The sequence below is a fragment of the Mixophyes fleayi genome, chromosome 4, assembly GCF_038048845.1.
Source record: "Mixophyes fleayi isolate aMixFle1 chromosome 4, aMixFle1.hap1, whole genome shotgun sequence".
Taxonomy (NCBI): Eukaryota; Metazoa; Chordata; class Amphibia; order Anura; family Limnodynastidae; genus Mixophyes; species Mixophyes fleayi.
In genome coordinates, this window is record NC_134405.1 from 27,338,735 (window position 1) to 27,365,545 (window position 26,811).

General features: G+C 39.3%; 1 protein-coding gene across 1 annotated transcript in view; it reads right to left on the reverse strand.

The window, feature by feature from the left end:
• Window positions 1-17,071: 17,071 nt before the first annotated feature.
• LOC142150595 (NXPE family member 3-like) overlaps window positions 17,072-26,811 on the reverse strand; it is a 28,649-nt gene continuing 18,909 nt past the window's right edge. Inside the window, exon 5 of the mRNA XM_075205795.1 lies at window positions 17,072-17,604. Within this exon, the coding sequence (XP_075061896.1) occupies window positions 17,072-17,604 (533 nt within the window). The remainder of the gene's footprint in view (window positions 17,605-26,811) is intronic.

Here is a 26,811-nt window from a genome sequence, read left to right on the forward strand (position 1 = left end):
GTCTAAATTCCCTAACACACACACACACACACACAGACTAGGGTCAATTTAATAGCAGCCAATTAACCTACTAGTATGTTTTTGGAGTGTGGGAGGAAACTGGAGCACCCGGAGGAAACCCACGCAAATACATGGAGAACATACAAACTCCACACAGATAAAGCCATGGTCGGGAATCGAACTCATGATCATAGTGCTGTGCTAACCACTAAGCCCCCGCACTGAAAAATTATTAAACATTAAAAAATTGGTGGCGTGATAAAAACAAAGCGTTGATCTGCTAAAACACTACCAATAAATAAAGCAAGGCCCATCTGTGCCTCCAGTGCCTTCTCTTCACCCCCTCCTTTGGCTCAGTGCCATTTTAAAGTAGCCAGTAGTGACACCCTCCAAACATGCCATCATATCAGCTAGCATAGACTCATCAATGGGCCTCTGCCTATCCTCCGCTACCAGCTGTTCCCTAGCCCCTCCCTTCAACGCTTTCCAAACCAGAAACCCTTTGTAACATCACACTGACCCTATAAGTTGGAGTAAAAGGAGATGCCCACTAAGGCTGTGGACATGGTACCCTTAAACATAACCCACTGGAAACAGTCCCAGATAAAGGCAGACATACAGTGCTGCAGCCCTTTACCTCTCTGTCCTTGAAAGTCAACCAGTCTCTCCAAACTGCACCATACATCCTGTGCGTGGTTAGAGCCAGGGATTTATCTGATATGCTAAGTCAGACAGACCATCTGCCAAACATAAGGGGGACATGGCACACTGGTAACTGTGGCATGGGGCGTCAGCCCTCTACACCTATCCCACTGAAACCTGGACAGGGAGTCAGCTATAGAATACTCAACCCCTGAAACAAACAGCACAGAAAACAATATTAAAATGCAAACAATGCAGCACGAACTGAAGCAACAACCAGATAACAGGAGGGGATGAGGCATATTGATTGTTACTAGCCTGGACCATCGACATGTTGTTGCACCAAAATATTATTGATCTGTCCTGAAGGCTCTCCGTCCAGAGGCAGACAGCTATGTGACCTCTGTGGCCACACATAGGGAGAAGGAGGTAACCGCAGCCACTAATAAGAAAGGGGTCTGGTCCCGGGAAAGGAGCCAGCCACCAACCACACTACATGTCTGTGGCTGGCATTTGGCCCAGGGGGAACCTGAAAGAGGGGATTGGAATACATGCCCCCAGTGCTCCCCCCTGTTTGGCATTATGTTGGGTTGCCCGGATTAAGCAGAGTCCGGTTGCCCAGTGATTTGAAGAGAAAAAAAAAAAATCAGAAGGCCTACAGTCGGCCTCATTAGGCCACTGGACTACTGGGAAAATTCCCGATAAATCTAATGGCCTTAATATTTTTTTATTTTTTTTATTGTAATTATTATTATTCCTATTTCCTGAGTATTTAAAATGCACTCAAACATTTTAACCAAGCGTATTAAGCATATCATAAGAAGGATTGTAGTTCACCAAAGTCCTCTGTGACAGTATTGCATGTGATATTCTTAGACCCATGTGTTAATGGACATTGTAATATGTTTCCAAGCACTATTACCTGGCTTCTGAGTTGCAAACTTTGGCTATTGAAGCATAACTCTGATTATTATTACAGCAAGAAACCAACAGTACAAAACAAAAAGTTTATACCCTATGCATAGGCAAACCCAAGGGGGTTTCCTAGTGTCTGGAGAAACTTCTCCCAGCCTAGGGCACTGTATGCTTGAGGTGGCTGTATCCTGGCCCCGGGACCAGCCACTTTGCAGCTTGTGTGCAGATCGTTTGTCTGCACTGTTCACAGCCATCTCTCCCCTGCTGTGTGTCCCTGCCCATCTCTCCCACTTCTGTGTGTCCCCTCCCCTCTCTCCCCTGCTGTGTGTCCCCGCCATTTCTCTCCCCCTGCTGTGTCCCCGCCATTTCTCTCCCCCTGCTGTGTGTTCACACCCCTTTCTCCCCTGCTGTGTGTCCCCATCCCTCTCTCTCTCTAGCTGTGTGTCCCATCCCCTCCCTCCCCTGCTGTGTGTCCCCATCCCTCTCTCTCTCTAGCTGTGTGTCCCATCCCCTCCCTCCCCTGCTGTGTGTCCCCATCCCTCTCTCTCTCTAGCTGTGTGTCCCCTCCCCCTCTCTAGCTGTGTGTCCCCATCCCTCTCTCTCTCTAGCTGTGTGTTCCCACCCCTCTCTCTCTCTAGCTGTGTGTCCCATCCCCTCCTTCCCCTGCTGTGTGTCCCCATCCCTCTCTCTCTCTAGCTGTGTGTCCCCTCCCCCTCTCTAGCTGTGTTTCCCCATCCCTCTCTCTCTCTAGCTGTGTGTTCCCACCCCTCTCTCTCTCTAGCTGTGTGTCCCATCCCCTCCCTCCCCTGCTGTGTGTCCCCATCCCTCTCTCTCTCTAGCTGTGTGTCCCATCCCCTCCCTCCCCTGCTGTGTGTCCCCATCCCTCTCTCTCTCTAGCTGTGTGTCCCCTCCCTCTCTCTAGCTGTGTGTCCCCATCCCCTCTCTAGCTGTGTGTTCCCACCCCTCTCTCTCTCTCTAGCTGTGTGTCCCCTCCCCTCCCTTGTGATTTTAATGTAAGTGGGGGATTTAATGTATAAGTACAATAGGTCCTTTGTAAACATAGGCTTGGAGGGACTTAAATATAAGCGTGGGGGTGGGGGGAAAAGGGATTTTAATGTAAGTGTAGAGTGGGGGTATTTTATGGGATGTGGATGGGGTGTGAAATATTAATCATACTTACGAACTTTTGAAAGACGGCTTCCGGGAGTCTGCCGGGGGAGGTGGCCGTGATGGGGGCGTGTCATTTTGGACTCTCCCCCGTGACGTAATGATGCAAATGCGTAATTTTACAGCAGTGGGCGGGGCCAAACACCACGATTCCCGGTGAATCGCAGCGTTTTGGACCTAACTCTGCCCACTTCACTAGGAAGTGAGCAGATGTGGGAGATTGCCACACTCTCCCGGGAGCCCGTGAGACTCTCGCGAAATGCGGGAGTCTCCCGGACATTCCGGGAGAGTTGGCAAGTATGATATTAATTTCATAGTAAGTTGAAAGTGGGAGCTTTTAGTTTATTGGTGGGGTGAAGGTTGTGGATATTTAATTTAATAGTGAGGTTATTGCTGACCTATTAATGGTGGGATTATGGGACTAGTCATTTAATGCTGTGTGGTTTGAGTGCTATTAATTGAATGTGTGGCTGACTTTGGGGAGAAGAAGAGCTATTTCTTAAAATTGAATGCTAATTATTTAATGTTTGAGAGGAGAGAGGTTAATTCATTAAATGTAAATACTATTAATTTAATGTTGGGGTTGTTTAGGGGGAAATGGATCTTTTTATTAAAGGTGAATGACATTAATCTACTGTCCGGGTTGGTTGCCGGGAGGCCTAATTATTAAAACCTAACAGTAGTGCGCTCAGCATTGTCCGTGCATATAATGAGGATAGGAAGATTTGGAGAGCAGTCAAGCACTGTCTAAAATTAGCCACGCCCCCATGCATGCTAGTCACACCCACTGGCTGCATGGCATGGAAACCCCTCTTTACGGCGTTTTCCCCTACTGTGGTTGATGAAAACAGAGATTTTGACTCTATAAAAAAATGTACAAGCTTGTGTGTTTGTTTTACATGCTTTGTTGGTTTTTTTTTTTTTTTTAAAAACAGCCCTGTAAAAGATACAAAAGTTAAGCCTTAATATCTTTATAATCTGTTCAGGGCTGCCAAGAGGTACAACAAATTCATGGGGCCCTCCTTATAGTTGAGAATGTAAAAAAAATTTGACGCCGCAAAATTTCTAATGGTTGTGTTCCTACAATTGGGGGCATAGCTATGCATCATTGGGTGGGGCCAGGTCACCCTACTACAGAAAAAAAAAACTGAATTGTTGGGTACACCATTGAGCGGTCACCAAAAATTGGTATTGGCCCACTAGAATTAGCATTTCACTGACTATCCTGCTCCCTCCTACCTGTTCTTCTCACTTTCACCACCTGTGGCTGTAGGTTTACAGATTACAGACACCTTACAGACCACAAGCATCAGGCAAGGTAGAGAAATAATGGGGCAATTAAGAACAGATTATGCAAAATTCAGTCAGAAACATGATTATTATGTCCTGAAGCTCTCCCACTGGTGCTTCATAGCATTAGAACTACTCCAAGACCACCTCTGAATCTCTCACCTTACAAAATACTAATTGGGAAACTGTCAAATCTTTTTTTTTTGCTCTCCAACAGAGTTAAGCCTACAACATGGTATTACAACAAAATATATTGTAGAGATGGAAAGACAGTTGCAAAAAATTCACTCCAAACAAGACAAGGCTCAGTCAGAGCCTATTGTGGGACCTGCTCATAAACTCCAGCCAGGGGACTTTGTGATGATGAGAAGCTTATTACATTCTGGTTCTCATTCAGATCGCTGGGAGGTCCATGCCAAGCACTATTAACAACTGATACTTCAGTAAAGATTGCAGAAAAGTACTTGTGGTTGCATGACACTCATTGTAAGAAGGTAAATACAGAAGGAATATCATAGTAAAGAGTCACCAGTCCTCCACCAGAAGAAGACTTGGGACTAAAAGTGTTGTTCCAGAATGGAGAAGAAGAGGGAGAAGGAGATGAATAACCAGATTTGGTTACTGGAAGAAATGACTGTAGTGATTTGTTTTCTTTGGTTAAGGGCAGTATTAATCACAGCATAAGTGGTGTTTTTAGGAGCTAAAGAGTATTGCATTTGAGCAAGTGAAACAGGTATGGAGTATAGGCAACAGCAATTTTGTAAATCTGTCTGAATTCACAGTATCACGGAAGTAAACAGAAGCAAGTAGCCTAGAAGGTAATGCATGTTCACCTGCTTTAACGTTCTCGCTGCTTGCTTCTCTTTTCTTCCTTGAAGAAGAAAAGAATAAAAAGGAAATTATAGGTTCAGAGTCAAGAGGGAAGTGAGTACAGGTTATAGGGAATGTGAAGGTTTGTCCCCTATACAGAAATGTATATATGAGTATTGTGGAAAACCTCCTGAGGAAAAATGTATTAGCTGGAGTAAGAATCCCATTGACAAAGAACCCTATTCACTATCATCATCATCATCATCACCATTTATTTATATAGCGCCACTGATTCTGCAGCACTGTACAGAGAACTCATTCACAACAGTCCCTGCCCCATTGGATTTGTATCAAAGTACCCCCTCGCTCAGTGATATTTCCATGGGTTGCAGTACGATTGACCCTAGATGAAATAAGGGAATTGAATCATACTCAGTGGAAAAATGTTAGTATGATTTATAAAGGGGAACCATATGTAGTATGGGTTTCAAAATTATACAGCATCATTGAGGTATGTTTTGAGTCACCTAGGAAAAGAGGTTACATGTATACAGATGAGCTAATTAAAATTACCATAAATAGTACAGATATGTATTTGGGATAATTGTCATGTACGAAGTCTAAAGTAAAATACACCATAGTTGGTGGATATGGTATTACCACTCTCCCAACAGGCAATCTAATGAATAAAACATGTCAATTATTCTGGAAAAAAGGAGTTAAAATGCGACCTATCTCAATTATCCAAGTTAAGACCTTAATATCATCACGTGTTCACCTAACGTATCCTAGCCACAGAGACAATGGGAAAATGGCCATATATGGCACCCAGTGGTGGTTATTTCCTATGTGGAATGAGAGCATTCAAATGTCTTCCATTCAGATCTTTTATTAATTGCACACTAGTCAGACTTAAGATATCGCATGATAAACTAAAGTAACTGTTAAAATATAGCACATCATTACACCATAGACAAAGAAGAGAGATAGAGTCAGAAAGTGGCAAAGATAAACCTTATATAGATCTCATGTACCCAAGTTTTTGGAACAGGCTTGTTGTTGTATTAGGTAACCTAGTTAAAATGGGCAATGCAGGGACTATATATAATAATAAACAGGCTGGTGATTTAGCTGAAATATTGGACAACATAACAGAGATTTATGATAGAACATTTAGATATGTAGGAGAAGAATTAAAAATGATAAAGAAAAAATATATAGAACACAGAATGATTCTAGATTATCTGACTGCACAATCAGGAGGAAACTGTGTAACATTAAATACTCAGTTTGGAGATAAATGTTGTACATTCTTTACCAACAATACTGATGACCCTGAGAAAATTATTGATGAAAAATCTTCAAGAGGTAAGAGATTTGAAAACAACTTTGCATAGTCCCATATCAGTGATGGTGGATGGTTTGACTGGCTGGATCCATCCTCATGGTTTTCTGGAACAGGTGGATAGTTTTCTGGTACATTTCACTCACTCCTAAAGTTTTATAAATCATGATATATTTGATTTTTAAATGCGGTCCCTTAAGTATACAATGCTGTGTAAAGAGAACTAGTAAATTACTAACAAAAGAAAGAAGACAGGACAAGACTGAATTGTATGAGAAAATAGAAAGTAAATGAAGGTATTGGCTTCTAATGGCCAGAGTGCAAATGCCGTTTTTAAAGCAGGTATAGGTGGACCCAATGCCTGTATAATGTAAACCTGGTGGCGACTTCGGCCATTGCCGCTTTAAAACCGTCATTTTCACTTTGGCCATTAGAACTGATGTAATTTCTTCCTGGAGAGATTTCTGAAAGTTGCATTTTGCATGTGGCAGTAATTAAGGGTGAGAGAAATAGTGCCTGTCTGTTAGATGGTAAGTCTAGATTTTGTGCTTGTCGCCCTTATAGTCATCGCTATTTTAAGGTGTGTCGACATTCTGATAGCCGAGTAAAAGCCATTTTTTTCTTAAGCAGCCATACTATAACTTATTATAATATATATATATATATATATATATATATATATATATATATATATATATATATGTATATATATATATATATATATATATATATATATATACACAAGTTAACCCGTTCATGATACTCATGCATTCTAGTCAAATCAAGCTACTTAAGGTGTTAAAAAGGTTCTTGTCATGCATTTGGGCCTAGCCCAGGCCTCCTCAGGGGAAGAGCGTTACTTCCCGACACAAGCGCCCTTTTTTAACGTGGTTTTGTCCACATGTCACCACCTCATCATTTTTCTCCATCACCTCAACCTTCATCTTTATCGCCACATCTATCCAGATGTCTATCCAGACACAGGGATCTCTCTCAGCGGTCCTGAGTATCACACTCCTCTCGCTCTGTCACCCCCTGCAACCACCAACCACTCCCAACTGTCACCCACGGCAACCTCCAACCACTCCCAACTGTCACCCCCGGCAACCACCAACCACTCCCAACTGTCACCCCCGGCCACCACCAACCACTCCCAACTGTCACTTCTCCTTCAAGAAATATATATATATATATTTTAAATCTTTATAAACACTTTTAACAATTAACAAATGAAATTAACAAATTAAAAACATCTTAGTATACTAAATTTCAGCCCTTTCTGAGTTTTTTCCCCACACACACTAAGAATTTAGTAGGTCAGTGTATAACTCCGCCCAGCAGGTGGCGCTGCAGCTTGTTTTCTTTTTTCACACACACACACAGACTAACACACGCCACTAGGCTTATATATATTATATATATATATATATATATATATATCTAATATATAAATGTCTAGTGGCGTGTGTTAGTCTGTCTGTCTGTGTGTGTGTGTGTGTGTGTGTGGAAAAAATAAAACCAAGCTGCAGCGCCACCTGCTGGGCAGAGTTATACACTGACCTACTAAATTCTTAGTGTGTGTGGGGAAAAAAATCCAGAAAGGGCTGAAATTTGGTATACTAAGATGCTTTTAATTTGTTAATTTAATTTGTTAATTGTTAAAAGTGTTTATAAAGATTTAAAAAATATATATGTAACGCCCCCTAGTGGCGTGTTAGTAAAACCCTGCACCTCAGTAAATTTAGGAGGGGTCACCTAGAGGGTAAGCTAATAGTTTATGAAAAGTTACATAAACAGGTTACCATGGTGATAACCCAGCCCAGACTGGGAGAGACAGAGGAGAGGAGAGATGGTAGCTGGGGACCTGGGGTGGAAGCTCCCAGGCTCCCCCAGCATTGCCTGGCTGTCTGAGCGTGGTGACTGAGCCAGGGCAAGGAATGTGTGCCCTGGATGAGGGGGAGAACTCCATGCCACTATAGAGAACCCAAGAGAGAGGGGGACACTTCGCATGGAAGAGGCCCTGGAGCGAGGGCTGCTACAAGAGGCAAGGTAGCTGTATTGTCAGATCCTGAGGCTGAGAGTACACAGAGTGACGTGTCAGAGCACAGGAGACATCATCCCCGCAGAGGAGGGATGAGCTGTAGTTGAGAGGTACACAGAGTGTGTCAGAGCTGCATGGAGGAGAAGCTGCCTGCCTATTAGCATCCATGTGAGTGCCCCTGCAGAAAGGGTGATCTGCAGTGAGTATGGAGTGTAAGAGAGACCTATGATTTATGTTATATAACATCTGGATAACATTAAGAACTGTGCAGGAGGAGTAATAAGATATTTGCAACCATATTCGTATTGCTCATTAAGAACTGTGCTGGAGAGAGTAAGGAGCTGTATATATTTTTCTTTATTGCTGCAACCATTATGATTATCGTGCTGGAGGAAGAGGAGTGTAAATAAAGAGTTGAGTTTTTTATAGAGATGGTCTGGCACCCAAATTATTGTGACTTTTACACTGCATTACAAAGTGACATTACCTGTGTCCCACTAACTACAGAGAAACACCTGCATGTGCAGGGACCCCCTGATAATTTACACCCATGCCCATCAGCTAGCCAGGGCTTGAGAAGGAGGAGCACTGTGTACCCTTTGCACCTCATACTACACACAGTGACGGGGTTACATATATATATATTTCTTGAAGGAGAAGTGACAGTTGGGAGTGGTTGGTGGTTGCCGGGGGTGACAGTGGGGAGTGGTTGGTGGTTGCCGGGGGTGACAGTGGGGAGTGGTTGGTGGTTGAGGCCTGGGCTAGGCCCAAATGCATGACAAGAACCTTTTTAACACCTTAAGTAGCTTGATTTGACTAGAATGCATGAGTATCATGCACGGGTTAACTTGTATATATATATATATATTCGTTTGAACGTGTGTACGTGATAAAAAGACGTCTTTGAATTTACAGACAGGAAACATTACATGATCGATACAGATGCAGGTGTTCACTGATCTTATACCATATATGGATTTGTTTTTTCTCTAATGAACTTTCCATCAAGAAAATACGTTACAAGCTTATATTTAGTGTGATGAACGTATATCCTGTTTTTATAAAATATATATGTTAAAGCACTTATAGGTGTGGCATTTTTCTCTGTCCGCACTTTCATCCCTTGACTTGTATGTTAGATAACGGCATTGGCTTTTTGCTAAATAAACCTTCATATCATTTTGATCCAACATTATTTCAAGAACATTTTCATGAGGCTAAGATCAAGATGAGATAGCAAGGACTGTCCCTCCTCAGGGATATTAGCCTCAATACCTCTACCTCTCCAACCTCACCATCGTCAGAAACCTCGAGACCTAAAGCCCCGACACTAAAATGGTCTTAGGTTTTAAGAAGCTCACTAGGACCAGTGATTGCCAACTTTTACAAACTCACTAATGCCTCGTCTGACTAGACTATTATATTGTTCTGCTTTCTTACAGGTTCATTTTCTTTTCCATGATTTGTTCAAGACTACGGAGTGCAGATGCTTCCGCTTTTTACCTCTATGAGCTCTGTTAAGTTTCTTATGTTGTTGTATTAGTTTTAAAGGAATTATCACTCTGGATATTAATCACAGGTTTCCAAGAATGTTTAGCCATATTTCACTGAACTCTGGCTGACCACTCCATGAACTGAGAAACCAACATATTGTGTAAGCCCAATTTGAGACCTAGCCATGTGAATGAGTATGCAAGACTTTTACTTGTAAATGTTAGTGGTTTGTTAAGTGAGGATGTTCCACAGATTGTCATTGTTTGCACTTATTGAGGAATTTGCAGCACTTTTCAATGTTACTTAGTGAACTACCACTGCAATTCTCCCTTGGTTTCTCTTAATTTCTAGCCCCGGCTCCCACATCTCCCCCAAGTACACAAGATGTGTCTCAATCTGCCTCCAGCTGCACTGCAGCATCTACTCTGTGGATGCTGCTTTGCCTTCTGCAGATCCTACTTGCAAGGAGTTTACTCCTCATCATTGAACTTAGATCCTAAGCACATGTGTCTGGCCTTTTTAAGACTGTCTGCACACTGCTCCCGATTACCCTGCATTTCCAAAGTGTACATCGTTCTGCAAGTACCCTTCACTGTCAAGTGATCATCATACAATATCTGATGTGCCAAAAGCTTATAGAGTGACGCTTCAAGAAACTCGCTTTGTACAGGTTCACCTGATTTAAAATGTAATGTCTTTGCCCTCGCCTATTGCGCACCAAAACTCAAAAACCAAAAGGCACCACAATACTCATACACAGCACAGATCCACTTATGATTGACTACACTCACATAGATCTGCATGGACAGTTTATCATTCTAACTGGAGCACTCAATCACCACCCAAATACTTTGACCACAATATACTCATTCAACAAAGGCCAAAGTCATGTTTTGAGAATTTTTTCACTAAGGTCTCACAGATCACAGCTGGTCATGGTTTTTGTAGGAGGAGACTTTAGACCACACCATTCTAGTTGCTAAACTTAATCACTTACAGTCCATAGGCAAAATTACTAATGTTGCTCGCTAGAATTAAAAGCTTAAGAACCTGGTAACAGTAAATAAACGAAGCGATTATCACCAATTTCTGAATTCCAGTGATAATAAAATCAAACATTATTCAGTTCACCATATTATTATCGAATTGATATGTTTTTAACTGATTTTAACACAACATGCTTTCTTAAATCAGATGAGGTTCACCTGTGCCCTGGGGGTAAATGTATTAATCTCCGGATTCTTGAACTCCCGTCTGCGTCTTCAGCGCTTACATTTAAAGCGGCGCTGCCTTGTAAAGGGAAGTTTGACCATTCAGCCATGTCTTTGGCAATGGATATTCACCCCCAATGTTCCATGCAGTAGATGGTTTCTCAATGATCATCTCTTACTAACAAGAGAGAATATATATAAAATGACACAATCAATTGCAGAAATGCAGGACAATAATACCCCATATCACACCTCTCCAACATGGGAAGCTCATAAGGCAACTGTTAAGGAAGCCTTTATTAGGTACCATAGGAATCAGTGACCAATCTGGAAACCCAAATAAAGGACTTGACTGTCCGCCACCAGAAGTACCGTGGTGGCCAGTATCACCAAATCTTAGGGACCATAGCCGCCAAGACCCTTCAATGGCTTTATTACAGAGTTTACAGTAGGGGTTGGCATTGCAGACTCAATAATAGCCCAGAAATTGAAGAACAAACGCGCAACAGAAGTATCTCTATCAAAGTCTCATTGAACCAAAGCATGATTTATGATCCTCAGAAAGTAGTGGATAGATTTCAAACATATTACTCTTCGCTATATAATTTAAACCTTACAACAACACCCTTGACCACACACAAATTTCTTATGCACATGTAATTTGCCCACTTTTCAGAGGCTCAAACAACAGCCTAACTAAGAAAATCCCATCAGAAGAGATCTTGGAGACAATGAAATATGTTAAATATGTAGTATCACCAGGCCATGACAGGCTCACATCTGCTTATTGTAATAAATGTATAAAAGTCCTGATGCCCATGCTCCTTAATGCAATTCTGCAAGGTGAAAATTTTGAAAGAGTCACCACCAGAGTGTATATCATTGGCATCTGCAAAGAAGAAGGAGACCCTATTTCTAGCGGCCCATGTAACTCATAAATATCGACCTTAAATTATTTGCTAAAATACTAGCTAACAGGTTAGCTTCATTCATTCCCATTCTGGTCCACTCAGACCAGGGGGTAAATGTATCAAGCTGAGAGTTTGACGGCGGGTTTGAAAAGTGGAGATATTGCCTATAGAAACCAATCAGATTCTAGCTATCATTTTGTAGAATGTACTAAATAAATGATAGCTAGAATCTGATTGGTTTTTCAAACCCGCCGGAAAACTCTTAGCTTGATACCTTTACCCCCAGGTGTGATTTATCCCAGGACAACAGGAGGCAGATAATGCAAGGAAAACTTTATCAGCTATATACACCGTGAGTTTTCATCCCAAAACCATTGCAAGCTCTAAAATATAACAAAATAGTGTAAATTGCGCTTGTGAAGACTAACAACCCTTATTAATATATCAACCATCTACAAATCAAAATCTTAATAATATTACAGTATCAATTACAACAGTGTCCAATATTTTTAGAGTTCAAAGTTCCTTTTTAAGATATGTGATTCTTCTCTTGATATGGATATTATTGTTCTTCTTTCCTCCCTGAAATGACAAGTAAAACCATTAACCAATAAAAAAAAACATCATAGTGTAAACTGCATGTGTTACTGTTTTCAACAAAATAACTTTTAAAATAATATTAATAACTTTGTTTTGTTATTTAATTTACTTTCTGAACCCTATGAAGCATCTATGTTTTTCCATGATTGTTCTGAAATTTTAACCATAAACTTTATCCACAACTGTGATTATTTTTAATACACATTTAGTCAAAAGACCTTTTTCTCCCTTTTTTGAGAGTTGTTGTACATATAAATCAATCACATAAAACGATATTAAGAAAGGCTCAACTTCATCATCCTTCGCTCTTTAGTCCTAGAGAGAACCAAATTTGCATATCCCCATTGATGAATAACGAAAAACTTTGGAGATAGTAATTAAATAAAAATAATATTCTTTATTACCAGACAGCAGCTGGATAAAAACATCAAAACAAGCCAAACATCCGATTTCATACATAATCTCCGACCCCTGTGCAAATATACTCTTACCCCCGCTTGATATAATGCAGGCATGTAAGGAAAACGATCCTCTTCAGAGTAGAATGACAAGACACCGGCAGCTTGCACCCACAGTCATGCGGGTCTCACGGCGTAACTATTACTTGGTGTCGGGCCTCCACTATGACCAACGCGTTTCAATTAAAGTCTTTGTCAAGTCTTTGTTTAAGGGTGATGCCGATGGTTCCATTTTTTTAAATGAATGAGAATCAATCCCATTAGAGCTTACACATATGTGTCAAGCTAAACAATCGGTCCCAATTATAGCCCAGTGTGTGGTTAACATATACATAAGTGGCTTCCTGATATTCAAATAGGCTATACTTTCTTATTTTGCAATCTTGATCATGACTGACGCCCAGTGGCGCACGCAGGGGGGGTTTCTGAGTCTCTAGAAACCCCCCCCCCCCTGCGCTAACTAAGTGGCCACTGTCCTATACAGCAGCCGCGGCGCTGTCAAAGAAGCGTCCGCGGCGGTGCTGTATTGTATACAGCACCGCCGAAGACGCTTCTTAGACAGCGCAGCGGCTGCTGTATAGGACAGCGCTGGCTAAACGGAGCTGCTGCCCATCTCTCTCGTGGGTTTTTTTTTTCGGTCGGCGGGGAGAAACCCCCCCCCCCCCCCCGACAATCCTCCGTGCGCCCCTGGACGTCTTTGCTTTAATGACATGATTGTAACATATTTTTCATATTGATCACAATCTTATTGGACTCAGTGTTGCAGCTTAAACAGGAAACGTATTCCTATATAAGCCAAGTACAGCTTTCCCTTTTACACATGGAAACTTTCCAGACATATTTATAAACATCTAATGAGGTACTGGATTCCCTTTTATATTCATACAAAATTTACAAAATTCAAACAAAAAATAAAAATAAAAACCACCATCCGCTACTCATTTAGAATAAGGGATGAGAATATGAGAGCATATTAACTAATAAACCTCTACCTTATAATGACAACACTTTGGACCAACTCAGCCTTCCCTCATTGATGGCCCCATACATCTTTTTAGCTATGAACTAATCATAACATAAAATTCTTAACTGACATCGCCCCCTTACAAATCTTCCCAGAGGTTGCAGAGATTCCATCACGATTCCATCTCACTCAGGTTTTTGTTTTTTTCATTTTATGCAGATAAGACATAACTCAGTCACAGCACTTACAGAACGACCATAACTGAGACCCTTGGAAATGTTTTGTAAATGCAAATCAAAGAGAGCTAATGTCAACATATTACAGTGTATTAATCGACTGTGGTCAACCTGAAAAACCTAAAAAATATACCTATGAAAGATGATGGGAGAAGGACTTGAGGGAGATCTTAGAGAGAGAGGTCTGGGATAAAATCAAGAAAAGAACTTCCAAAAGATCAATCTGTGATGAAGTCCAGTCAATTGCCCACAGCTTTACTTCATTGTTCATCGCTCGTTTCTATCATTTAAAGGCATCTTAATAGTTTTGTTGCAATTACAGTTGTATGTAATACACTGTTCATCACAGAACACTACTGTACAGAATTATAACATCTGCATACAACTATACTGCATAAATTAAATCTCTAGGTACCATCTTTATGGCATAATGGTGAAAGGGTTTCCTCATATTGCGATCACGTTCAGCGAGTTGCAAAAACTTAGGTGGTGGATAAGAGCAATATCTCAGATGTGTCTTGTTGGGTGATAGTAAAGATGTATGTTAGTTGATAGACCTAAGGGCCTTGCTTTTTGTTATAATATTTTTACCAGACATACACTGTGACAGGATGGACCGCCTATGCCACCCTGTCTGTTGTTGATGGGAACCAGCTGGGCTTACTTTGCCACCATTCCCTTTCGTTATCCCAAATACACCCTTTCATCGCAGTAGGAGGGGCTTTTAAATGCTGCCACAACTGGACTTCTTTTCACGGCATCCAGAACCGGGTTTCTTCTGGATTACTGGCGGTGTGAGTGTACCCCGTTACTGGTGTACCTGGGCTGGTACTCCTGACCTCTTCCTATGGATAAGGGTTGTTGTGTATGGATCCCCTCTGGCCTATCTCACTGCTGCTGGGTAGCGGGCAGAGCGGTGATACTGGATGCTGGGTGCAAGAAACAGAAACAGCCAGGAACAGATTCGATTTTGGGTATAATCTGTAGGTCACAGGATTTTCAGCATGAAAGACATTTTCAAGCAGGTCTTTGAAGCAAGTGATGTTTATTTGCAGTCACACTGATGGAAGATGTCAGTGATCAGGTCAGATGGAATCAGAAGAACAATTTTCAATACAAAGCAGTGCTTTTTATACAGATTTGAACACAGCCTCACTGGGTAAGCCAGTCCACTGAGGTCTGCGCTATTTTTAGAATCAGGAAGCAATTTGTTACATGCAATGCAAAGCTAGCAATATTTACACTTATCTGTGATATCCTAAAACTTGCTGTGATTTCCTGCATCTATTTTGAACACAGGAAATCTAACATCAGTCTCATTAAACCTTCCTGTGCCTTCAGGTGCTAGACCTTCACACATCAAAAGGTCTAATTAACATGAGATTAACATGGGTCCTTTCTTCAGGCTGTCGCAGAATACACATTCCCAAAGAAAGGTACAAAACTCGAAACAAGTCATTTCCCCACATCCTGATACAGAAAAGACTTCCTCCACAAAGGCTTATTGTATCAGATATATACCTCTGAAATCATGCATTTCCTCTAGCAAAGATAAAACAAACAAATTTCTTCCCCTGGTTTCAGAAATAAAGATATCTCTTTTGCCAACATACCCACAATATCAAAAATAAGTACATTTGCAATTATATAAATAAGCACCCTGTGCTATTTCCTTTAAATACATTTATACCATAAGTTATTTATAAGTGATCCAGTCACATACACCCTGTAATGTCAACAATTAACATCAAAATTAACTTATTGACTAATTAAATTAAATCTCTACTCTTTTAAAAAAGAAGTATCACTTTTAATATATTTGGTTTCTAAATATACAATAGGTACACATATGTATCAAACTGCTATTCTGACGCTGCTTCCATATTAGTAAAAGGGACTGCAGATGTGGTACAAATTATGGACATCTTTTCTAAATCTGTAAGCTACAGAGTGTGGCTGGATCCATTTTCTACGACCCAAAAATTAGAAAAAATAAACTATTTTATGAATTGATTTAGATTATTGGTGCCACGCCTGTTGTATATTATTGTAAATGTAGTTAGTGTATTTTAATTAATTAATATGTCTGAGAGAGCATGTTTGTGTACCATTTTGAAGAGAGGAAGTCACATGTCAACTAGCACCGGACTTCTGGCGGAGAAGTCAACTGCAGTCCATTGCTTGAATGACATCATGAGGTCATCCTCTGTGTCTGCGTGTGTCCTGTGGAATCTGTCCCAATGATGATGCATGCAGATATTTGGTAAATCACAGATTGCTGTTCCCTTTAGCTGGGACAACCCCATCATGCTAAACATTATTATTATTATTATTATTATTATTTTTGTTTTTATGATTATTAATAATAACAATAATAATAATAATGTTTAATCCTGTTTGCCCAAGAAGTCTAGAAGTCTGTATTTATGGCTATCCAAAGGAATAATCAACTACTCATGGGCATAAAGACCCTCTCCATTGACCCAGTCAAATCTAGTTTTGATTGGTTGGCTCAGTGCTGTCTACCACATTTTGGTCATTCCCCTGCTGGCTTGTGCTGAACCCAGTATTAAGTGTCTGGTGGCCAAGTAGCACCAGTAGAAGTGGTCAGTAATGGTAACAGTAAAAGGGAACCTCAAGACACATCGGTAAAACCACTGGTAAAGAAAGCATAGCCTATCACAGAGAGAGTGGCGATAACTGATATGGTAAAAACTTTGTTGAATTTTCAGATTAGATATCCGTAGTTGTCTTTTTATGGGCTTGTAATGGATAATCCCAATTGATTAGTTTGTTGATAGTTATCAATTACAATAATATACTCTACTATATATGTAATATATTTTACTTTGCAGTATTAAAACTATAATAAAAAATACATAAAAGACAAATATTACAATATGTTTTCCCTGGTTGATTCCCCGTGTCCATAACAAAACACAGGATGGCAACATGTGCCGGCTTGTAACTGAGATGTGTCATGTCCCTTAGTGTGGACATATGTAAGACAACATAAGGTCCACCTCATTCCTGATGACTGGTGGACCTGGGTGGATGGCATCAGGAAGATAGTGGCAGGATGTCATGTCCCAGGCATCCAGGATAGTGACAGCCATTCCCTTGAAGACTGCCCTCAGTAAGATGTCCAGCTGAAGAGACAACCAGTCACTGTTATAAATTGACTTACCACTCGTGTTAGCTGTTTTTATTATCACAGTGGTCTGAGGGCTGCGGAAAAGTAAAGATGCAATTGCCTGACGGATCTTGTCCAACCTTTCTAAATACACCCTCACAGGGTAGGTGGTGAAGTGGGCCCACAGGGTCATCACAATAACAGTATAAGGCCCCCCACCAATCCCAGCCAAGTCAGTCGACTCATAATGCAGATTAGAAATCATTGCCTTGGCTGTCCTCATGGGAAGTCCATGGAACCTCCATCGGAGGGCCAGACCAGCATCAGCATCCACTGCTAGCAGAGGTCCAGAATTGTTTATAACATGCAAGTCTATCCTCTGGAGACCTATAAAGAAAAAAAAAGAAAACATTAAATGTAATCTGAGCATTATAGCCCATCAAATTATAAATCCACCAGTGTTTTCCATTTCATGTTCACAAACTGTGACATTTTTTACCACAGGAGGTGATGATGGCAATTTCATCAACTTAATATAAAATAGATTAGATATCTTTTTACAATAAATAGAATATTTGCAGGGCTGGGTTTGCCTATCATGGTATTGTCAAAGCACTGGTGGGCTATATAAACAGCTGTATAATAATAATGAAAAGATAATAATAATAATAATAATAATAATAATAATAATAATAATAATTATAATAATTCAAAGTGGCATTGAGTGATATGCTCAAAAAAACTATATCTTACATTAAGATATATCTAGCTAGTATTCTTTGAAAGCATGCAATACTGATTTCAAACAGCAGGTGGAGCTTTTAAATAAAACTGCACTGCACATGATGCCTTCTGTATGGCAACCATCATCATCTATTTATTTATATAGCGCCACTAATTCCGCAGCGCTGTACAGAGAACTCACTCACATCAGTCCCTGCCCCATTGGAGCTTACAATCTAAATCCCCTAACATACACACAGACTGAGAGAGACTAAGGGCAATTTGATAGCAGCCATCTAGCCTACCAGTATGTTTTTGGAGTGTGGGTGGAAACCCACGGCAACACGGGGAGAACACACAAACGCCACACAGATAAGGCCTTGGTCGGGAATCGAACTCCTGACCCCAGTGCTGTGAGGTAGAAGTGCTAACCACTAAGCCACCGTGCTGCCCTGAGGTATCCTTGCAGATTACATCATAAGCTGTATGGAGCTGTCGATAATTAGTTACACAAGAGTATTTCTTTTTAGATCACTTAATTTTTCATCATCATTTATTTATATAGTGCCAGTAATTCCGCAGTGCTATACAGAGAACTCACTCACATCAGTCCCTGCCCCAATAGACCATACAGTCTAAATTCCTTAACACACACAGAATAGGGTCAATTTAATAGCAGACAATTAACCTACTAGAATGTATTTGGAATGTGGGAGAATACCGGAGCGCTCGGAGGAAACCCATGCAAACGCAGGCAAAACATACAAACTGTTAGGCAGAAGTGCTACCGCTAAGCCACTGTGCTGACTATGATTAATTTTCTCAACATCATTATACTATAAATTTATTAATGACATTATTATTTTGAGATTTATATATTTAAGGGAGTCCAAGAAATCCTGTTTGTTCCAAGCCTTGAAACATATAGAAGGAGGATCTCTAACACAAGCCTTTTTTACGCAAGCAATGACATGCTTTGAGAGACTTAGATACAAGTGTAGTGGATGGTGCCTAGGACTTTCAGAATATCTGTTCCCAATACCTCCCCCCCCTTTCCCCCATGTCTGTTATAGTCATTGCACTTACATTACAAGGCATGATATACATGGAGGGAGGTACAGGGAGTGCTTGACAGCACGTCTTTGTTTATACAAATAATGATTTACAGAGGGTCATGAAATAAAATACATCTCACCTACAGTGCACTGTGTGAAACAATAGCTAAAAAATGGGCATCTTGCAACCTCCCCAAATCCTCAGCAAGTCCCTTTAGCTAGACAAGACTAGAATCACTTACTAACTCTCCAAAATTTCATAAACATGACATCACATTGTACTTTATATATCTTAAAAGGTCAATTTTATTGTTACAGATAAAGTATTTATTAAAAATTCTGCTTGATGGATGATATAAAGTATGAGAATATGTTAGTCTCTGCCTTGTGCAGAGGGGACGTTGTCGGAATTTGAGGATACTTCAAACAGAACACATTTGTACACGCAGAATGACTCAAAATTCTGATGCTGCATGTATATGTTTCCTCTCATTTGTTTGTTTTGTCCTAGCTGGGTGTATATTTTTCAACACTCCACTGACCATCTCCTCTGCTGTCTATTCTCAAAGCCATGTAACAAGTTGATAGCCTGTTTTTCAACTAATGTAATATAAAATTCTTCTGCCAACATTCAAGGCCATCACCAAAATTGCACCAACATACATCTCCTCACTTATCTCAAAATATCTCCCAACTCGACACCTCCTTTCTGCACAGCATCTGGGTCTCTCTTCCACTCTTCTCACTTCCTCCCATTCTTGGTTACAGGATTTTTTTCGGGCTGCACGCACTTTATGCAATTCACTCTCTCGCACAACAAGAATTTCCTCTAGTCTTCAAACCTACAAACCTACGTTCTCTGAAAACCCACCTCTTCAGACAAGCTTATAATATTCCTCTACCACCCTCGTAATCAACCTAGGTTACCCTAATACCACCATATACACAACTAACACAAGAAAGCAACCCTCTGAACAACATAGTTGTGTGACTGAGCATACAGCCCACTAAATACTTTATAATCTTTGCATTCTAGCTGTACAAATATTCAATATAATCTAGCATTAACCCTTGTGCATCAATACATTGTCCCAAAGATTGTAAGCTTATGAGCAGGGCCCTCTTACCTCTCTGTATGCATTAGCCAGTATTGTTTAATTACTGTTTGTCACCAATTGCAAAGCGTTACGGACTTTGTTGGAGCTATATATATAAATTGTGATAATGATGATGATGATGATGATGAGGAATAAATAGAGATCAGCAGTTCGGAATCAAAGAAATCCGACAGATCCGAATTTTGGGGTACAGGGCTGTACCGAGTCATGGCTCGGTTTCTTGTCACAAATTTGGATCTGAAAATGAGGCTAAACTTAGTTTCTGGTAAAATGTTAGATCTCATGAGTTTTGAATCAACTTTTTCTATATATATATATATATATATATATATATCTATATATATATATATATATATATATATATATATATATATATAATATATATAGCCCTCCCTCCTGTTCTCAGCTGCCATTTTAGAAGTGATAGTATGTGGGTAGGATGTTTGCTGCAATTCTGCTCTATAGAGTTGATTGTAGAGGGTTGAACATGGTGAAAGAGACAATGATTATCGACATAGCTATGGTTTTACTGCACAAATCTTAACAGTTTAATTACAGATCAGCCTGATGGAATTGTGTGCTGATAAATTGCGTGTGAGAGAGTGAAGAATAGACAAGCAGCGGCTGCTGGTAATAATAGTATATTAGCAAACTAATTAGAAGAGGACAAAAGATATTCTTTCTTACTCAAAGTGTTTCAATCTGAAGGCAGTTTTTTAAGAGTTAGTTATCAGTGACATCTGAACCATTTAGTGGTGAAAAAACAAGGAGCTATTTGACTGTGAATAGCACAACAACCGAAAAATTATATTTCTTGCTTTTAAAATCCCAAGTGTTTCAATCTGAAAACAATTGTGTGAGCAACAATATCACATCAGTACTAGCAAGCAGACAATAGACAGGATGCTGTGAATTACCTGGTATTGTGTGCTAACATCACTTTACTGTAGGGATGAGGAGTATCATGATGATGCTACAGGCGCTGCTGTTGCTGCTGAACAGAATACACCAACACAGTCGGCTGTCACGGTCATGTAGCCTTTGTTTGACCAGTACCGCTTGTACAAATAATCATAGTTAAATGGAAAGTTGGTACAACAGCATTTTCTAGCGACTGAACAACTTTTTGTTTACTCTGCAGGTACAGCTGAGGAATTGCTGTTTCGGAGAGATGGAATAGAGATAGAATTTGGTAGCGTGGACACATGATCTCAACTAGTCTGCTAAAACCTGATGTATTAATGACAGAAATTGGTCTCACATTCAATGCTAACATAGCTGTCATGGCTTTAGTGATTCACTGTGTAAAAGGATGCTGGCTATCATATTTGCAAATGCTTCCTTCACAGACAATTGTCGTTTAAATCTATGCTTGCTCTCTTTGATCCCTGTCTGTAGAGAAGTATCACCCCCAGCAACATTCGTAGTGCGCATGGATGAATCTTGGGAATCATGGATTGCATTAGGGGAGTACGTTTACAATTGAAATTTGGATGCTGGACTATGTACTAATAGTGAGGAAGTTGATGATGAAATTGTTGATGGTGAAGATTGCATGAGGTGTCTGTTCATTCTGCTGCTAGCTGACGCTGGGCTGCTTGTTACTATACATGATTTTCTACCTTTTGATAAACTACTTGAATGAACTCACTGCAAATGACAAAGCTGGGAGACTGTAAGCTTGCGCTCAGGGCCTTCTTCATCTTTGGCTGTCATCCTCACATTTCCAAAGGTATGCGGTTAACGCCAGCCATTCATTTGGTCAACATTCAGAAAGTCACATGGTTGATAGCCGACAATGCTCATGTCGACAGTATTACTAGATTGACAATTAAAACGTTGACAGCACTATTCGTTTGACAATTCAAATGTAAACAGCATTATTAGGTCTACAATTCAAATGTAGTTTGGTAGATATGGTTAGGGTTATGGTTAGGATTGCAGATATGGTTAGGCTTAGGATTAGGGATATGGCTAGGGTTAGGGTTAGGTATACTTTTGTCAACCTAATAATAGTGTGTGCATTTCAATGGTTGACCTAATAACATTGTTGAAGTCATTATTGTCGACTTTCCAACCCTGTCTATAGTCTGGTGTTGACCATGTAAATGTCTATCATGTACCTGTCGAACATATGTATCATACACTTTTGAAATGGTTTTTAAATTTTGGAAGGAGGCTGCTTATAATTATAGTGTCAGACTGTGAAATGTCAGACTCACATGTAGCACTCATGGACCCCCTTAGACTATGCTCAGGATTCTGTGAATGCCTAATTTGTTCTTCAGCCTCAGCGTTCTTTTTATGCACTGATGTGGCTGTTTTAGAGGTAACAGATCTACACTCAGAGAATAAGAAAGTGGTGCATGGGAGTTACAGAATATGAATTACAATTTCCGGTTCTCAATTTTTGCAACGGACATTCTGGTATGTGTAACAGCAGTAGAAGCGCCCCTACTAGCAAAATATGGTCATGGTCTGAGCCTTTTCTTGCCACTGAGAGGTGTATGGAAAGTTAGCTATTTTAATTTTTTAGACAAATCAGCACATTCATCAGTAATTTTTCCCTTCATCCTTAAAACAATACAAGACCTCATAATTTCTTGAGGATTGACAAACATTGTTTGGACTTGGAGCACCCTTTCTTACACTTTCTTCCCACGTGACCTTTTTTACTAGTAGAAGTAGAAAAAGTACTAGTACTGCCAGTACTGGGATGCTCCTGATCTATAGACTGATCCATGATTGCCAACAAGAGAACAGAAACTTGAAGTTGGAGCTACTGGTAGCTGCCACCAAACCATGTGAATGCCCAATAATATAGGGAAAAGCGGGACTGTTACCTTGCAATGTATATACTTTTACACAAATTCTTTCAAATTAATGCAATTGGTTTGTTATAGAAAATGTTTTGTTTTATTTGAGTTGTGCTGTCAAACAAAGAGCCATTTCTTACCTGCTTACTAGCATATATATGATACTGCCCCTCACACAATTGCCTTCACAGTCAAACACTTTGATTATAAAGTCAAAAAATATTTTTTGGGGGATATGTTGTTCAAAGTCAAACACAGGCAAGCTACTCTCTGTTTCACTGGCTTCACTAAGAAGCATACTGGTGTCAATGTGTTGGAAAAGCTCAGGAATGTCATAGCAAAATTGCTCACCCTGCCAAGACTCTTCTCAGGATTCCAATGAAGGAGCAAACATAGTATATGCAATACAACTGGGTGAATTCTAACATGTACATGCTTCTACACAAAACTTGGATGTTTATAATTTCTTAAAAAAGGAGAGGTTGGTCCTGGAGATGATGTCTGTGGTCTATAAAATGTATGGGCATTTTCGGCATTCAGGGACTACCTGTAGATCAATGCAGCAGCTAATTAAAAACTGACCTGCTATGTTACCAGCTGAAGCAAGAGAGTATGCACTCGATTGCTACACATTCATTTGGTCAACATTCTAAAAGTCGACAACATTAGATTGACAACTAGACTGTAGACGGAATTATTAGCTTGTCAGTTCACATGGTCAACAGTATTATTAGGTCAACAATTCAAATCCAAGACAGTATTATATGGTTTGGAATATGGTTAGGGATAGGGTTAGGTTTAGGGATAGGGTTAGGGGTCTGAAAAAAAAAACCTGTCTACATTTGAATTGTCAGCCTAATGATACTGTCTACATTTGAATTGTCGATCGATTAATACTGTTTTAATTTGAATTGCCGAACTAATAATACTTTCTGGGAATGGTAGCAATTGGTGACTTAAGTGTCTTATGTCACGTACCACAACCACCGAGCGGGATATATAGGTGTGCCAAAACTAACTGCATTACATGTAGATTGGTATAACATGGTGTAAAAGAAGTTACGTCTTCAAATACACAAGAGAAGTTTAAGGTATTAGGTTTTATTAACTGCAGTTGTAATTTACAATATGTTGGAAGGACAACAAGACCTCTCAAAAGACGGATCGTTGAACACAGATGAAATATTTTGAATAAATATATGAATCATATATGGTAATCCTTCTTGTCTCCCTGTGCATGGATTGGAACCTGTTAAATTAATGGAGAGAGGATGAGATAGATATAACAAATTGTGTAAACAAGAAGTAGTATGGAGGCATAAATTGAACTCTATCCATCCAGAGGGTTTAAACGATTCCATGGAGTTGAATTGTATACTGTAATATTCTGGTGACATGCTTATGTATGTCTGAATTTCAATATCATGTGTATTTTCTTAATTGCTTTGTAGCGTTTTTTTGCTTTATTATTGTCTATATTTATTTTTCATTATCTTCATTTGTACTTTTTCTAATTCATTTTTATTTTTATTTTTGTTACATGTATAACATTTAATATTTATTCATATTTAGTCACTTTTTTATATTTTTACTTTCATTCTCATTTATTTTTACATATAATTATAATTTTTCTTTCACATTTATATCTTTTTACATAGTATTTTCATTTATATTTTTATTTTTTATTTTTTACCTTCATATTTTTTCTATTTTCATTTCTATTTTATTTTTTATTTTTATTTATTTTCATTTTTATTTTTGTGTTCACATGTCTATATATGTTTAATATTTTCTACATGATTGAACATTTTTTTTATACATAGTGCAATAGGTTTTAACTAGTATGGCACTATTGAGATATGAGATATATACATTCTAGTTATGCGATGGAATGGTCCTATGTTATATTATATTTTATTTTGATTGATCATGCTGCTGAATCTGCTTTTCTGCAGGATTTGCCTCCAATATGTATGCACACTAAGAGAGATTATTCTCCTTTTGTTGTATGGATGAGGTCACGAATCACCTGTTGTGTTAATTTAAATAAGTCAATTAGAGATTTGCTTGGCAATTAATGATTCATGTGTATATAAAGCTCTTATGAGCCCTGTGTTAACACACCTCTGCCCTCTGATGAAGTTACTTGTGTAATGAAACGCGTAAGGGATCACACAAGAACAACATAGAAGTTGCCTTATATTTTTGACAGATTCATCATGACTGGTTCTACTTGCATCATGTACGTCTAATATTTGGAGTTTTTCACTCTTTTCAACAACTGCACGAGTGGCTTTATTGTGGTATCTGGTATCAGATTTAGATGTTGCTCCCTCTTTACAACAAAGAACTTGTCAGGTCTGTATAAACCATTATCCGAGCGGCAGCTCAGACGCAGAAGCCTGTTAAGTGATATACCATCTATATTAGGATACGGTTATCGGTATCTTCACACATTTGCTTTGTACATCACAGCGTAAGAGTGCCTTATCATTAAGAGACCGAGGCGTCTCAAGACCGGAATAAATTGAAGACATCTATACAGCCAACTGACAGAGGTATTATCCTTCGGGAGATACACAATGTGAGCATACTACACCTCTTATATTGTTATATCTAACATTAAGGAAAACAGACTGTTTTTCAGATCAAGATTTATTGCCACTGACGTGAATACGGCTGATTGCAATTATATACTGAGGATATCGCAGCTTTATGATATGAGCATAATTATACATCTCTAATATTGCTATATACAAAGGAGAACAGATGAATTTAAATTTCATGATCTATAGTCATTGATGTGGACATGAATGATTGTGATATTATATTGAGGATATTGCGGTTATGAACGGATCTTTATTCTAGACATTTTTTTCCAGTGACTCAGTTTATATTTATATGGTGATTCGTGACTATTACATTGATTTATTTCTTTTTTATTAGCTGGTTTGGGTCTTTAGCGCTGCAGTTTGTTTTAGTTTGCTGCATTGTATATAGGGGGTTTGCAACCACCTTTTTGTATTGCAGCTGCGTGACCATTAGGCCATTTCTTGTTTGTTTTTATTTATTATTTATAGGCGCCATATCAAAGGATATTTTTTCCCTTTTACAGATTATTCTCTCTCTCTCTCAATAACCTCTTTGCTAACTTCCAATAATATCACTTAAGAATAACCAAAAACAATGTAAAGACATTTACAGTATTTCAAATCTTCCTATTGTAGCTCCCATAGTCTATAGTTTTACCATTAAAAAACTAGCAATCTTTGTAAATATCGCCTTGCTGTCATATCCAGCATGGACATGAGGTCTATTGTATGGCACAATCCTACGCCTAAGATATTACTCATTTCAAAACCTTGAACTGCATTACTTCTTATGCACACTAACATTTCTCGCAGAGTAACCAGACAATGTCCTAAATAACAAAATCTACCAATGTATTTACAATAACATAGCTACAAACATTTCTAGAGACCAAAGAATAGAATTTCAAACACCACATCATTACTTACCAAATGTGATCTGGTCACGAACCAGATATCAACACTCCATGGTGTCCCATATATTTCAATATCATTTACCCTTAAACTACTAACAATATACAGTATACATTTTACTCATATTTAAGTCTAATTCCTCATGTTCAAAACATTACTAACGCCCCGTAAAGGGCCCATGTAGCAAAATCCTTGTTTTCTGTCTGGGGCGAGAAATCATCTCTGTCTCTGTGTAAACAGATCCAAAAGGGCTGCCTTGGTCTCACAGAGCTGATTACAAAAATTCTGTGCGATGGGCTGATGTACACGATTGGAAGCCAATTGTTTTGGTATATAAATGTATTTAGCTCACAATTCTCCTCAGACAAAAGTCAGTTCC